The following is a 16,232-nucleotide window of genomic DNA, read 5'->3' as shown; positions in this document are numbered from 1 at the left end:
ATTTCCTATGTTTTTATTTATGTTTATTCTTATTCCTGTTATCTTGTACATGAGTGACAAACTAACTAACTAACTAAATAATCAAATTCAAGAAGAGGGAAGCAGGAGAAACAGAGCACATTACCCCTGTAGGGTTTGCTTTCGATATACTCTATCGGAAGGCCCTGGATTTATAGTATGCACCTGAAGATTCAATTTGAAAGTTCAATCAATTTTTTTTCAAACTGAGTTCTTATCTCTTGGAAGTTTCATATCAACAAAGAATATTTTCTTGGTGGAAAATAATATTTTTCAAAGAAAGACAGTTTGGTCTAGTGGTTAACATACCAGACTAGAAACCAGGTGACTGTGAATTCTAGTTCTGCCTTAGCCATAAAAGCCAGCTTTCTAATCTCTCTCTCTCTCAGTCAACTCATCTCACAGGGTTGTTGTGGGAAAAACAGGAGGAGGAAGGGGTGTTGGCTATATGCATTGTTTTGATTTGTTTGTAAAAATGATAAAATTAGCTACAAATAATTAACTAAATAAAATATTTAGTGTTTTACATTAATACAAATTAACTCTTAAAGTACCATTTTACTTCTTTGAATACTTAAGCAATACATCATTATATCAAATTCATGTCAATTCTCCATAGTCTAGAATATTACAGAATATATTTCTGTAGCAAATTGTACAGCTTTTCTTCCAAAGTAATTTATTAGTCATGCATGAGATAAATTCCATGCATCTGCCCACATATAAAAAAATGAAATATGAACAATTGTTTTTAAACGTAATATATTAGAAAAGGACATAAAGAGACAGTAAAGAAACCATCATTTTAAATATATACTACTGTCAAATTACTGAAAAAACCAGCAGGAATGGTTCTGTGTTAATCTCCTTTGACTTTAATAATGTTTAAACTTTTTTTTCCCTTGTAGGTATTGATGCTATAGATATATGGGAAAGCCCTCTCAGGCTCATGGGAATATGGCCTTATCCAGAGATTGCCAACATTGCAAGGGAGGTAAGATCAACTATAACACTTCCCTATATCAAGATACAAATGCCTTTGACTGTATTAGCAGTTGGCATAAATTGGAGCCAGACAGTCTGTCTGTTGACTTCTGTGCTAGATTGGGCCATCTCTACTAGAATGTCCCTTAGGAGACAAATACTCAAAGTTCTCAGGAGGCTGAGAAGGAAGCCTGAGCTATGTTAAAAGCTATGCCAAAATTTGAAAGTTATGCAATGACATCAGAAGAGAATCAAAACTTGTTTAGAGCAGCAGAAGCGGAAGATTTTTTAAAGAAGAATTTGGTACCAATTTGATTTCCAAATTGTTTTGTGGGAAATATTAAATACAACAATAATCATATTTGATATACTTTGTACCTAAGCAGAAACTGGCACTTTTCATATGTACCAGAAATACTGCTAAATACTATGGGGAGTATTTATTCTTGACACTCCTACACATGTCAAGGTCTTTAAACTTAGCAAATAAATTTTCGTACTGCACAATAATTAGTTCCACCAAAGCACTAGTATTTCTCTCATACCTTTCCATATTTCTGTGCATAAGATCCTGTAAGAAGCGAATGGAAGACAATGATAGTTTCATCCAAATCCCAAACAAATACACGCTGAAAACAAAAGAATCAACAAATCAATATATACAGATAGCACAAGAACTAGAGGCAATTATCTAGCAATATGTGTAGCCCCAAACAGTCTTTGTGGTGGTGGTGGTGGTGGGGGAAGGTTGTTATGACTTAATACTTCAAATCAAGAAAGACATTGCTTAAAAAAAAGGCAGCTGTATAGTCCCAGAAAAAGTTGCAGATGCTTTAAGGAGCTGAAGACAGGTCATACATGAATACTGGACTACACTTCAAAGCATATTTTTGAGTCCAAAGCACTGCCCAGCCCTCTTGCTGCTTTTTTATATTTGAATGGTCAAGCAAAAACTAGAGATTAAATATATATCCTCCAATTTTCTTCTTTGTGTCCCACTTTCAAAGAGCTTTGGTAGGTAGAAATATCAAATAGTAATTTTAATTTTTATAACAGAACATCTTCATTCATGATCAACTTTTATGATCATATTAATGAGGGCAATTATGTTTTTAAACAAATGATCAGATATACTATTCTGTGAAATCATACATGTATACATGCACAAACTCCTTAATGATATCCCATACAGATGTACTTTGTGATTTGCCTGTTGTCTTTTAGCACCACGAAGAAAAAAGTTTTCTATCAATTTTTATTCCAATAAAAGATATTTAAACTTTAATAATTGTTTGAAAGGGGAAGAATCTGTCAGGGAATTTATGGACATTCGAAGTGCTTAAAATGTTTCAAGCTTGAAGTAGAGAGTTCCAAGCTTGAGATAGTGATCTGTAGATTCCTTGGCTTCTCACACTTCAGTTACATTCCAAGAGTAGGCATAACGAGGGAGAAAAGAAAATTTTATCAAGTAGTAACTTTGTGAAATTAATTTGTTTTTAAAAAATTCTTTTTTAAAAAATAAGTAATTCCCTTTAAAAATGCTATTCACTCAAAATTAAATACATACATAGTACTTAATATAATTTTGAGTGAACAGCATTTTCTATTAATATGTCTTCTTTTATCTCTCTGAAGTATGAATTACTTCCTGACCTTCATATTGCTATTAATTTAGAAGAATGTACCTCCAAGTCACTATCAGGAGGAGGAGATGGGTTATTTTTTCTCCCTCTGCCCCTTGATTTTGACCCAGAACTCCTACACGTTCTTTCATCAAGATCTTTGATTGGAGTTGAAGGGCTCTGAACAGCATCAAACTCTCCTGTTTAAAAAAAAAAGATAAATAAACACTTATCAAAATACAAATATTCCTCTTTCAATTTTATAATTTAAATAAGGTACTCCTATAGCAGGGGTGTCCAAACTTGGGAAGCTTAAGACTTGTGGACTTCAACTCCCAGAATTCCCCAGCCAGCCAATTCTGGGAGTTGAAGTCCACAAGTCATAAAGTTCCCAAGTTTGGACACCCCTGTCCTATAGCTTTAAATGGACAATTGGGATTACCTGTAAATTCCTAATTATTCAAGAGGAATGAAAATAATCTGTTTACTGAAATTCCTCACCTTCTTTAACTACGAGTATTTGCCAAATGACAAAGATTGAATAAACAAATATAAAGGCAAGTTAAGAGGATATCCGAGGAGTATAATCTTGCTGTATAATCTCTCAGATAATTCTATCTGAGCAGACTATTTTTAAAATTAGAAGCAAATTTAAATCAATCAATCTATTTTCCATACTATGGGATGTACAGTTCTGTTCCAGGATAGAGGCCCTTTAACACTCCGTCTTTCAAATATTATGCAATACCGACTTCATAAAGGTCAAGCAGTAAATGGAACATGCCCAAATACTTGTTTACCAAAGGAACTTCCATCTCTGAAACTCTAGGAGCAGATGTGAAGGCCACCAATAAAGTTTTTAGTGTTACGGATATTAATGAAGCATAACACTCTATTATGCAGAAATATAAAATGTCTACCACAACATAGTAAATAATTTCTATCTATGAGTAACCTTATTTTTTAACTTTATAGTCTAAGACAGTGAGAATGCAGGCAGCTCAGAATTAACACTTTTCTGAAGCGCAGATTGCAGATTAAGATTCCCTGACTTTGTATCCTATTTGATGAGTTCTTCCCCAGGTGGTGCTATCTTCTGCAAACTTTATACTCTATTAACGGAAGATCTAGAAACTAGCAGGGTAAAATACATTTGAGTTATGAGTAGTAGCAGTTGCAAAATAGTTTACATGGTGCATTTCTGGATGCAAATCTTTGATCATATTAAGTCAGAAGTTATTTTCAAAACGGAATGACTGGGGGTGTTAATACTGTCCAGATCTGAAGATATTCCACCTTTCAACTTGAATGGAGTGGCACTTCTATTCAATGGTGATGTTTTGATAATAATCTTTAAAGCGCTCCATGGCTCAGGACCTAGTTACTTGCGGGATCGTATTCTGCCCCATACATCCCTGCGACCAATCCGCTCGCACAGAGAGGGCCTCCTCCAGGTGCCGTCCACAAGACAGTGTCGGGGGGCGGCGCCTAGGAGTAGAGCCTTCTCTGTGGCGGGCCCAGCCCTGTGGAATGACCTCCCTCCGGATATTAGGAATACCTCTGACCTCCGCTCCTTTCGTATTAAGCTTAAGACCCACCTATTCCAAGCAGCTGGCCTGGCTCAACTTTGATCTAACCATATCGCTCCTGACGGGCTTTTACTGGGTATTTTAATTATATTTAATTATCTAGGGGTTTTTAAATATTGTATTTTAATTGTTTTATTTATCAGCCGACCTCCTCCTTGTGTATGTCTCGGTATATGTCTCTGTTATATGTTTGTTTTGTCCATATTTATTTCATATGTTTCATTGTACGCCGCCCCGAGTCCTTCGGGAGAGGGTGCGGCTAAGAAATAAATATTTATTATTATTTATTATTTATTATGTACATTTGGGGGATTATTCTGACCCAGCTCTCAAACACAACAATTCCTCTGTAGTTAAACAAATGTTCCCTTTATTACAAGTGACAGCAGCCCTGGCAAAAAGACTCTCTCTCTCTCACACACACAGCAGGCTAACAAGTCTGTCCAGTAGGGAGATGAATAGTTGTCTGTCACACCTATTCAGCTCCACCCCCTGACTTTTATCCCCAGAGCTAAAGTGGGGCTTCACTGCAGCTTTGGATCTTCCATCCCAAGGATTGGCCCATAGATTTCCACTGCTCTCCTCTTCTCTGCCTTCTACGCATCTGTGCACCAGGCATTGGACACAGCTGTTCCTCCTCTTCCTCATCAGCCACCTCCAGACCTGGGGGGCTGTTGATTCTTCATCTCAGGGCTGATGGATGGCCCAGGGTCTGCCTCTATCTCCGACAGCTCTATCCCCGCTTCGCCCTCAGAGCTCTAAGGTTGCCTTGATGCCCTGACTCCCATGCTACCTCCTCATCTGATTTGGCTGCTATAGAGGCTGGTAGCTGGCAGGTCACAACAGGGGTTTGCTGAACTCATGGCTCTTGCTTGATGAACAGCTGTATTCAGGAAGGCCCACCCTTCTGGCATTTTGAAGGGCCCTCCAAATATGACTTGTCACCTAGGCAAGTCTCATCCTTTGGTGAGGATAATTGATGCAGTTTTCTTATTTTTCATTGTTTGCAAAAACTTAATCCCGAAGCTTTATCTTTTGATATCTTGTTAGGGATAGTCGGACTAAAGGATTGATTCTTTACTAATGCTTAATGGATTTTTGCTGATTAAGACTGGATAAGATTTGACTCCTTGGATGTCAAATTTATACTAATGAAATTTGTTTTCATGCATTTAGCTATACCTAGCTACAATTATTTATTTATTTATTAATTTAATTTATAGGCCGCACCCTCTCCACCAAGGGACTCGGGGCGGCGTACAACTCAATATACAAATATTAATGTTCACATGAACCTATGCCATGACTGGAACAAAAATCAATGAAAGGTACCTGGTTGGGTAGTAAGACTTGGAAGAGATTCTTGGAGCTGGTATGTCGATGAGGATGAAGAGGTACCATCTGTGGTGTTATTTGACGTCATATATGCTCCATATGTTGATGCTGAATAATACTGTGGATATTGATTTTGGCTGAAAGCTGCATATGATGGATAATCCTAGAATGTTACAAACAATATTTTAATGAAGACTAATACCTTTAAAATTACATCTTTTTTTAAACCTAAAAATAGAAATAGGACAACAGTATTGTCCAAATAAATTGCAAAATAAACTTCATAATAGTTTGTGCTTTATAGACAAAAAAATCATACCTGTTGTGAACTATTGAAGTTTGTAGAATTTGATACTGAATTGTTTGCATAAATAGTGGAGGATGGTGTAAAACTAGAACCTAGAGTTAAAAGAATAATTCCCTATAAGAGCTAAGCAATGCATTATTCAAAATTCATACAAATAAGAAATGAAATTTTCAGATGAAAATTAAAAGTATGTAATTAAAATATTCATTTATCTCACTTCAACTTTTAAAAGAAAATTTGATATGCTTAACTATAGCTTAGTATAGTATTGTTGTAAAGAACAGGAAGTTTAAAAATTGAACAAGCTGTCAATAATGTTTGTAATTGTTTCTATATATTCCATATATTCATCTTTCATAAAGAGTTTGCTTCACATAAACACTGAAAATAGACATTTATCTATCAGCAAATTTACTCAGTTTCAAAACTTGTTCTTTCTTGAACCCCAGACTTTCCCTTTATTTAATACAGCTGTTGTAAAGTACTAGAAAAATAGATTGATAATGGTTTGGGAGGGACAAGATGTTTAATATAATTTCAAGGTTTAAGAGAACTTCTAGTCCATGAAATGACCATATTTAAGATGGCCATATCTATATCAAACAGAGAATAATTCACATCTCTCCAACATTCTCAACATAAATAGTTAAGGAGTAGAATCATGGTGAGGACAGCAAAAAGATCTCTTCAAATATCTAACAGCTAAGGCTGAGAAGCCTGCTGTCTTGGGTTATGTATAATCTCATTTTATTGTTTTTGGAAATATCTCTCCTCGAAGTTGCTTTAAACCATGGGGTTTTTGAAAATTGTATTATGTACTAGGCATATTGCTATTAAAAAAGTAACAAAGAAAACTCGGGAAAATCTTCTCTAAACTCAGCCTTGTAGTCTTTGTGACATGCAACTTGGATTACTGCAATGCAATTTGCATAGGGTTGTCCCTGGAAACTTCAACTGGTGTAAAATATGCTGGCAGCATAATTAATGCCAGTTACTCATCACATGTGAACCCCTGCCCCATGAGTACATTGGCTTTCTTTCATGTTCTTCATGGCATATGACTGGGTTACTTATGGGACTATGTTATTTCTACCACTCCTATTTGATTTTGGGCAGGAAGGACATGCTCTGGATAACATCAGCTGTAGAGTGTCAGCTGGCAGGGTCCAGAAGAGGATTTTTAGCTTAATTCCCCCTGAAACTAGAGTGCCTCATCGTTGTTGGCCTTTCACAAGGTTGTGAAGACCTGGTGTTGAACTGGGTGGGTGTGGGTTAGAGCTCATCTCCTGGTTGTATGTATGACTGATCATGCCTGGCTGCTCTGTATTTTTACTGCCTATTACACATAAAAATGAGTTCGCAGACTATATAAATTGAGTGAACAAATATTTAATGTAATGTAGTTTTGCTCATTTTACAGCCTCAATAAGCCTCCAGCCATGTTAGGTACCATCTTCAACCACTAAAATGTTGCTTATTCTTGTTGATTCTGTTAAAAACAGTGTTGTGTTCTAATGTGGAGACATGTTCATCCTACTCACGGTTCTATTCTCAACTACTAAACCAAAATAACAGAATATGCATTATGATATCATAACATAAAGTCTGTGCTTTAATGCTTGTGTCATAACACTATATATATAACAAGTGCTGCTTGCCTTGTGATATGCATTTTATCACCTGCCATCCCCTCCCAAATATCTCTGGACATACAAGCATTTTATTATTGAAAGTTTTGGGAACTGAATAGAGTTTAAATTTAAAAACGTTTTATCAGGATACAGCAGTACATAAATAAAATTTTTAATAAATATTAAAAATAGTAATTTTGTGCATGGTATTTCAGACCAAGAAATTTAAAAGGTGCACATAGTGTACAGAGATATGCTCGAGATTTGGATTCTCAAAAGATATTTCATGTAGGCTTTAGTTATGATTGTTGCCATTATTATTCCCATTATCAATCTTTTCATATTAATAGTATGATTTATTACCAACAATGAATAATATATTTGATCATTTGTAATAATTTTGGTAAATAACTCTTCCATAAATTTTAAATAAGTTACATTAAATGTGTAAAAATATCAACCAAATTATCTAGCTTAAATTTCAGATCATTATACTTTTCTTTAAAAAAAATAAATGAAATTTCATTCGCAACACTTACCAATTATGTAAAAAATGTATGAATCTTAAGAAAATTCAAAAACAACAAGGAATTACTCACCTGGCATTTGGTATGAATATGGTGCTTGGCCTGGCTGTGGTGTGGAGAACCCTGGGCTGTAACTAAGGCACCCAGTCTGCAATGGTGATTGTGTTTGTGAAAGTCCACTTTCTGTCTTGATGCCCGGCAACATTACACCCAAATCTGTGTAAGAAATTAGTGTTCCACTGATTGTTACCAATGGAAGTAAGGGTAGGGGAAACAAAGAAATTCCATGATGCCAAACATATTCATAAGTAAAGAACAACTGGAAGTTAAATACCGTAAGCAGGTAAGCTGTAAGGTTGCCCAGTCTGTGAGTAGGCTGTATACACTGCTGGTTGCTGCATTCCTGAATACTGGGTCTGACTGGCATAGGCAGACATTGTTTGAGCTGCTGGCGTAGAAAGAATATGTGGATAGGGCCTAAACAGCAGGGAATGGGAGAAAAACTATCAGTCACATAAGCTAAAGATTGTTGACTCAAGCAATCGTGCCTTAGTCACCTCCCAGTAGATTAATTCTACATGCAATAGTACTTGAAAAGCACTTGGAAGCTGCAGTTGGTCCAGAATGCAGTGGTAGGGACAGCTTTTGGCATTTCTCATATTTTCATTATCTCCCATATTTCTCTGCAAGAAGCCAAAGTGCACTTCAAAATGCTGGTTATTTCCTATAAAACCATACATGGAATAACAGCCAGATTATTTGTGGATCTGGCTGTCTTCTATTACCCATCAAGTCTAGAATGAGAGGATGATCCAGATCCCTTCTATCAAACAACTGCATCTTATTGAACCCAGAAATCATGATTTCTCTATGGCAGCACCTGCCTTGTGGAACAGCATCCCTCAAGAAATCCAGACTCCATTGGATTTTCAAACATGGCTGTTCTCAATGGTGTTTGAAACAATGGTGGGTTCCTACTGGTTTAGACTGGTTTTGCCGAACTGGTAGTGGTTTGGCGGCCTGGGTCGCTGGAAATGGCAGCGACCCAGGCCTGCCATGCCCCCGAACTGGTTTTCCTAGTGGTGCCATCTTGTTTTTTGCTTCTGGGCAGAACAATTTTTATTGTACTGCGCATCAAGTGCGCACAGGTGCACAGCGCCCCATGAGCGAACTGGCAGTAGTGCCTGCTGGAACCCACCCCTGGTTTGGAAAGATTAGGCAAGCTCTACTGTTTTTATAAATTGGAATTACTGTTTTGACTGTGGGCATGAAGCTTTAGATTGTAAAAGGAAAGATCTAGGAATGTAACTGAAGTGAGGAAATGCTAGCAAGTGCATTTTTGAGAATTGTAGGGAATTACAACCAAATGTTGTAATTGAAATGTCTAATTTAATATTAATGATTGAAGGAAAAAAACGACAAACACATGAGCATGTTAATAAATGGTAAAGGCTAACACTAGGGTGCAAGTATTGATGTTAAGAGGCATTTCAAAATATCTATGGATCCACACTTGGAAATTGAAAGAATCTTTATTGCTCCAGCCCACTTTGTCTATGAGTCCAAATTAGATAAACAAGTTTATTGATATAGAAAAAATATGATAGCGTGTAAAGGTTTGAATTTTGGAGTTTATTACCCAAATATGGTTGTTCAATGTGAGAATAACGACATATGATTGAAGTAATGCATGCATGACAATCCACGTGGTGCTCAAAAAAAGACTGATAATCATTTGTCTGAAATGGTATAGGGTTGGACTAGAAAACCTCCAAGGTCCCTTCCAAATTGGTTATTCTGTTATTCAATACTGACTAGAAGGAATATTCAGTTAAGGTATTTAAAAATTAAATGCAGAAAGAATGGCTATAGTGATGTTAGGGGTGCATTGATTGGGGACATGAATATGGAAGTAAGTTTGTATGGATATGGTGCTGTGCTACTAGCCAAGAAACTTAATGATTTATAGAAAATACTAGATTGACTTCAGGATACAACAAGGGTTATTCTTCTGAAAATTAATGCATCAAAGGCTAACATTTGACAAACATTCGTTTGTCAGGAAAAAATATATGAATGAAAAATAAATGGTTTAAACTAAATTAAGTAATTTAAGAATAAGTTGTAATCTACCAGTATTTTATTATACAGGTTAATGTATTTCTATCAATAAAATTACCTACAAATGCAATAATGGATTAAAATTGCTATAAATATAATAGACACACATTACAACAATAAAGTACATACAATAAAATAACAAAGACCATAAGTCTTTGCAACACAGTCTTTAGATATCAAATGTCCTGGAGAATAGCAATGATTTTAAGTAGTGAGGAAATTTATGTATGGGTAGTTGATTTACACATGAAACTCAAAATCTTTTAGAACTATCATCCAATGCAAAGATACAAAAATAAGATTAATAGAGGGCTATGCGTAAGCATAAGAAGATTTAGAGATATATACAATGCAGTGCCATTCTTGTCACCATTACTTCCCCTAGTCAATGCACCCCTGATTCAATCAGGAGGATTTCATCCTGCTCCAAGCATGTGTGCTTTCTGGACAGTTGTAGTAGTTATGATTGGAGTATACAAATCCAGAAAATAATTACCCAGTGCACATAACTCAGAATTTTAAAACTTTGCTTCTTAATATAAATAAATCACCCTAACATTAATGGCATTTAACCTAGCAAGCAATGAGTTTAAACAGGGCTAAAGTGTAAATCTCCATATAACAATGCATTTTAGGGAAACCCAATGTAATTTCTAAATTTAAATCAATTTTTAAAATAAATACTTGCAGAAACTGATATACAAATAACATATTCAAATATACATGCAGACTAACTTGGAGGGATATAGCTGCGGTGAGTATTGATGTGATGATCTTGGACTGTAGCCACTACTTGTTATCACTGTAAAAGAAAGCATTTACAATGTTCAATTTATCAGCTATTGAGATTTTTAAAAAGGCTTAATTTTTTTGAATGTTTTAAATAAAATTGGTAGCATTGTGTTATTCTTCACAATTTTTACCTGGAAACAAATAACTAACCTATACAATGTCTAATTTTTTATGATCTTATTTAGTTTGGCAGATACATTTAAGCAGAATAGGTTTTCATAAAGATACAAATAAATACTTTTCAAATACTATTCCTGGTCTGTGAGGCCACGCCATATTCTGCTCCTGTTTGGATTATTGAAATGTCTTGTACATGGGGCTGCTCTTGAAAGTCACACAGTTGCAAAATGTCTGGAATGCACAGCTGAGGTGTCCTGAAGTTCACCTGAATAACAACACTGCTGGCTTCCAGTTGCTTCCTGGGTGCAATTCAAGGTGTTAGCTGTCATCTTTAAAACTCTGTATAGCATATAGCCAGGTTACTTGTGGGCCCATCTGTTCTTCTGTCCCATCCTAATGGATTAATAATGAGACCTTGGAGGCATGCCTTCCTGATGACACCCTAGTCCCTTCAAACATCCTTCTTCTGGTATAGAATAGAATAATAGAGTTGGAAGGGACCTTGAAGGTCTTCTAGTCCAACCCCCTGCTTAGGCAGGAAACCCTACACCACTTCAGACAAATGGATATCTTCTTAAAAACTTCCAGTGTTGGAGCATTCACAACTTCTGAAGGCAAGTTGTTCCACTGATTAATTGCTCTAACTGTCAGGAAATTTCTCCTCAGTTCTAAGTTGCTTCTCTCCTTGATCAGTTTCCACCCATTGCTTCTTGTCCTACTGTCAGGTGCTTTGGAGAATAGCTTCACTCCCTCTTCTTTGTAGCAACCCCTGAGATATCGAAATACTGCTATCATGTCTATCTTCTTCCTAAGGTTAAAGGGATCCTTCCTCTCTTAGCCTACCAGAGGACTGTGAAGACCTGGCTTTTTTGCCAAGCATTAGCCTAGGATGGGGTTAAACTATGAGGATGATAGATACTGGTACTCGGGGAAAAAGGATACTTTTGTTTTTTACTATGCATTTTATGGATTGTTATGAGATGCTTAGAGTCATTCTATAAGATAAGCAGCCATATCAGTCCTATAAATAAATAAACTTTATCATATGAAGCTGTGCTAAGATTACCAATGAAAAGCTTGAATAGCAGATATTTATGGAAATAAATCTTAACTAAAATCTGGAAGAAAAATCAAGCACTTATGTTTTATGGAATATATTTTTTGTGCAGTTATTTGACATGCTGATGAATAATTTATAAGTAATATTTTACAACTTAGATTTGTTTTATTAGAAAGTATTTATATTCATACCAGTTGTATACTCAATTTTCACCTCTCCTTAGTTACTGGAGATTTCTACCTTAGAAGTTACTATTTTGTTTCAGAGAATTAACATGAATTAGGGAATAACAATAGAGTGAAATCCACCGTTTACTACAGACCCTGATTTAAGAAGAGTGGGAAGAGCAAATGCGCAACCACCATGCAAAACATCATGTTGTATATGTGCACATCAACTATGCCAGTAGGTTTTCCCTCATCCGGGCACTCTCCAGATGTGTGGATTATACAGGTGGGCAACAGGTGGGGAAATGACTGTTATCCAGTTACTCTAGATTTGGTGCACATAGCATTCCTGACTTCTACGTTCAATTATTCATATGATGCCAGGCAGGATGAATTCATTAATGTTAACAGAGAAACTTGCTCATAAAACAGCACAATATGCATTATGGAATGTAAGCATAACGCTCTGCATTTGTAGCAATGAGTTCAGTAAGTATGTGATTTCTGTTACATGTGTTTTCAACTTTTTAAAACGGATTTTTGCAGGGATAAAATAGTGGGGCCACAAAATGGAATTGCTTAAGTTTACACAAGTGACTTTATATTAGTCCAATACAATTTTAACAATTGGTTCCCAGGTAACGTCATCTACTTTTCACACTGAACTCAGATTCAAAAGCTCTTGTGCTGAATGGCACAGCACTATATGTTCCAAAGAAAACTAGTTTAAAATAAAGAAAATGAAGCATGGGTATCTACAAGTCCATGTTACTCAAATCAAAATGATAAAATCAATTTGGGATCATAGATACTGCTCATTTTGGATCTGTAGCACTGCTTTTTATCATTGGCCAGTTTACATATCTTATTCCCCTGCTAATACTGTTCAAAGGATTCATGAAATATTTTCACATTTCTTTGGATTTTTATTAACAGTGTTGTTCTTAGTCTTAGCTAGGGCAATGGATTCTGGCTTATGTTGACAGTATTTATCTTATTATTTCCACATATAAAAACACAATGTTTCATGAGGTGAGAGTCAAAGCAGTACTAATTTTTCTTTAGAAAGTAATACATTCATTTAATTTTATACCGAAAACGCATCAGTACGGTAACTATCAGTTGCATACATGCCCACACAAAGAGCAGCTGTATTTTTCTGCAGAAGCTTAAATGATGATAATCATATTCTATTAAAATCATTCAAGAATATTGCGTAGTCTGGTCCGATTCCCAAAAATGTCAAGTTTCTCTTTCGTCTAACCATCTGTCTTGGCTACGGCAAATGTGTTCCAAATATATATACCAAAATGTGAACGAAACCTTTCAGAGCCATTTCATATCAGCCCTCTAACATAGAATGTCTTTATTAAGCCATCTGCATTTCATTCACTTTTAAAAAGATAAAAGCACTGTATAAAAGGTAGCCCTGAAAAATCCCGTAGTCTAATCAATCATACTTTTACTTCAAAGTAGTTTCTTTTTTTCAATATGCCAGTCTTTAGCATTTTACAGATAGGTAGCAGTTCCTAATCATTTTGTAAAACACACTTTAGGCAGGAACCAAAGAATCATGGAGTAAGTGCCATGTACTTAAGATCTTTAGTTTCTGGGGCAAAATTCTCTGAATATCACATTTATTTATTTAACCATAATTAAGCTTCTTCCACTTCAGCTTCATGGCATTTCAAGAAACACTGTTAATTTCAAAAGCACTATGTGATAAGATGTGAATGGGCTGACAATGAAAGAAAATCAAAACTTTTTGCTGGGTATATTGACAATTTTTGTCTCCCTCTTTACAAAGCATCTAAATATCTGTTTAATATATGACTTTAAAATAAACTCTATATATTGTAGACTTTAAATGCTCTTTTAAGTTTTTTTAAATGTTGAAAATATTTTAAATGGCTTTTGAAGCCCAGAGGAATGATCTATAAGGTTTTGTAAGTAGTAGAAAAAGTTATAAGTTATTACATTACAGTATACAATTCTAAGTTTTGTGAAAAGTATGAACTTTAAGATGATGGCCACTCACAAAATTTTTAGAACCTAATTAATCTGAGAACAGAGTATAATAAATGTATTGTAACGACATACAGCAAAGCCAACTTCCCATATTATCCTGAAACTATTTTTGCATTTCTTTATATTTTAAACTTTAGAATATTTATTAGATGAATAAAGTTCTTTTTATGAACTTAAGCCAGAAATTCTTCTGCTTCCTTCTTATCTGAGTGACATTTGCAACTTTCAATAATAATAATTTTATACATAATTTTGTTTAATAAAATAAATGGCTTTAAATTAAATTCTACTATTTTCATATTTATTTTCACAATATTTCATAATATTTCATATTGTAGAAAGGTAGGGCATAGAAACTGATTTTAGTGTATTATAATCTGTGAGACAATACCGTATTTTTCAAAGTATAAAACACACCGGCGTATAAGACGCACCGAGGTTTTGAAGAGGCACATTTTTTAAAAAAAGTGGGTAGGTAGATAGAGGGATAGAGAGGGAGAGAAAGAGAGATAAATAGAGTAGGTAGATAGGGAGAGAGAGTAGTAAGTTAGATAGTTAGGTAGGTAGGTAGATAAAGGAATAGTGATAAAGAGAGAAAGAGAGAGAGAGAGAGAGAGAGAGAGAGAGAGAGAGAGAGAGAGAGAGAGAGAGAGAGAGAGAGAGAGAGAAATAGAGTAGGTAGGTAGGGAGAGAGTGAGAGTAGGTAGGTAGATGTTTTCAGGTGTATTTATCCATGTGCTGGAGAAGGAAATCGCTGACAATCTGCCGCACCTAAGATTTTCTTTCTGCTGGCACAGCACTTGTTCAATGTAATTCTCATCAATCAGTTAAAGAGCTTTCCAAAAGGAAAAGTTTTTGCACTCTGCAAACCTCACGAAAACAGCCCGTTTTTCACAAAAATGGGCCCCTTTTTAAAAAAAGGCATGAATAGCCTTGAGGGGGCTTGCAGAGTGCTCCTGGGGGGTGGGGGGCAAAAACAAGCAAGGCCCGTTTTTCGTGAAAACGGGCCCATTTTTTGTAAAAAAAAAAAGCATGCATAGCCTTATGGAGGCTTATAGAGTGCGGCTGGGTGGGGGGTCAAACAAACCGCCTGTTTTTCACTCATTTCTGCCCTACAGAGCCCCCAGGAGCTCTCTGAAAGCCTCCATAAAGGTATGCACAGCCATTTTGGTGAAGGGGGCAGAGCTTCAGGAAGCAAAAATGCTGTATTCAGTGTATAAGATGCACCCAGATTTTCAGCCTCTTTTTTTGAGGAAAAAAGGTCCGTCTTATACTCCGAAAAATATGGTAATTGTGGAAAGGTGTCCATAGGCCAAATTACACTTCCCCTAAATTCTTCTGTCATTACTGTTACTGTCATTCATTATATCTAAACTTTAGTAGCAGAAAATTGTGTCATCAGATATATATTGTATCTATAGGCAATTTCTTGAGCAAGGTAATAAGAATGGTACAAACTAAATGCCAGCACATTTTCCCATACATTAAGATGATTTATGTTTATTTTTGTAAAGAATAGTTTGAAAAACTATAGATATAGATCTACATGCAGTATTATGAGCAAATTATGTGTTTTACCTGACCCAGTAAAATTGTCAAGAGATCCATCTCCACTTGTTGTTGTTGTTGAGTCATTACTGTTCATAGGCTCTGTTTTGACTGCAAGGAGAGACACTGTATAGAAGAATGAACAGATGTGAGATTGTGTTTCTATATTTACATATATCATGCCAACTAAAGCAAAATGTAAGTAAATTTGAGATATGTCAAACGATACACTCAGTGAAAAAAATTAGTAAGATTCTTAGAATAACCTTTAGCCATAGAACCATAGCTTTAAAAGTATGCACTACTTTTTAAAATTAAAAATACTAACATTTATTCATTTAAACTGAATATTATTTGATTTTGATCAATGGAGACAGCTAGAA

General features: G+C 35.5%; 1 protein-coding gene across 9 annotated transcripts in view; it reads right to left on the bottom strand.

Annotated features, from left to right (window-relative positions):
* Nucleotides 1-16,232, bottom strand: part of EYA4 (EYA transcriptional coactivator and phosphatase 4) — a 120,122-nt gene that overhangs the window by 28,088 nt on the left and 75,802 nt on the right. For all 9 annotated transcript variants that reach the window (XM_081942995.1, XM_081942996.1, XM_081942997.1 and 6 more), the window contains 8 exons: nt 15,880-15,975; nt 10,870-10,936; nt 8,348-8,490; nt 8,086-8,229; nt 5,868-5,947; nt 5,546-5,711; nt 2,688-2,824; nt 1,548-1,631 (listed from right to left, as the gene is read on the bottom strand). In XM_081942995.1, coding sequence (XP_081799121.1) covers nt 1,548-1,631; nt 2,688-2,824; nt 5,546-5,711; nt 5,868-5,947; nt 8,086-8,229; nt 8,348-8,490; nt 10,870-10,936; nt 15,880-15,975 — 917 coding nt within the window. The remainder of the gene's footprint in view (nt 1-1,547; nt 1,632-2,687; nt 2,825-5,545; nt 5,712-5,867; nt 5,948-8,085; nt 8,230-8,347; nt 8,491-10,869; nt 10,937-15,879; nt 15,976-16,232) is intronic.

This window comes from Natrix helvetica (assembly GCF_964273705.1).
Source record: "Natrix helvetica genome assembly, chromosome: 2".
Classification (NCBI taxonomy): Eukaryota; Metazoa; Chordata; class Lepidosauria; order Squamata; family Natricidae; genus Natrix; species Natrix helvetica.
Note: the sequence above shows the minus strand (reverse complement) of the source record. Positions and strands in the feature narration are given on the sequence as shown.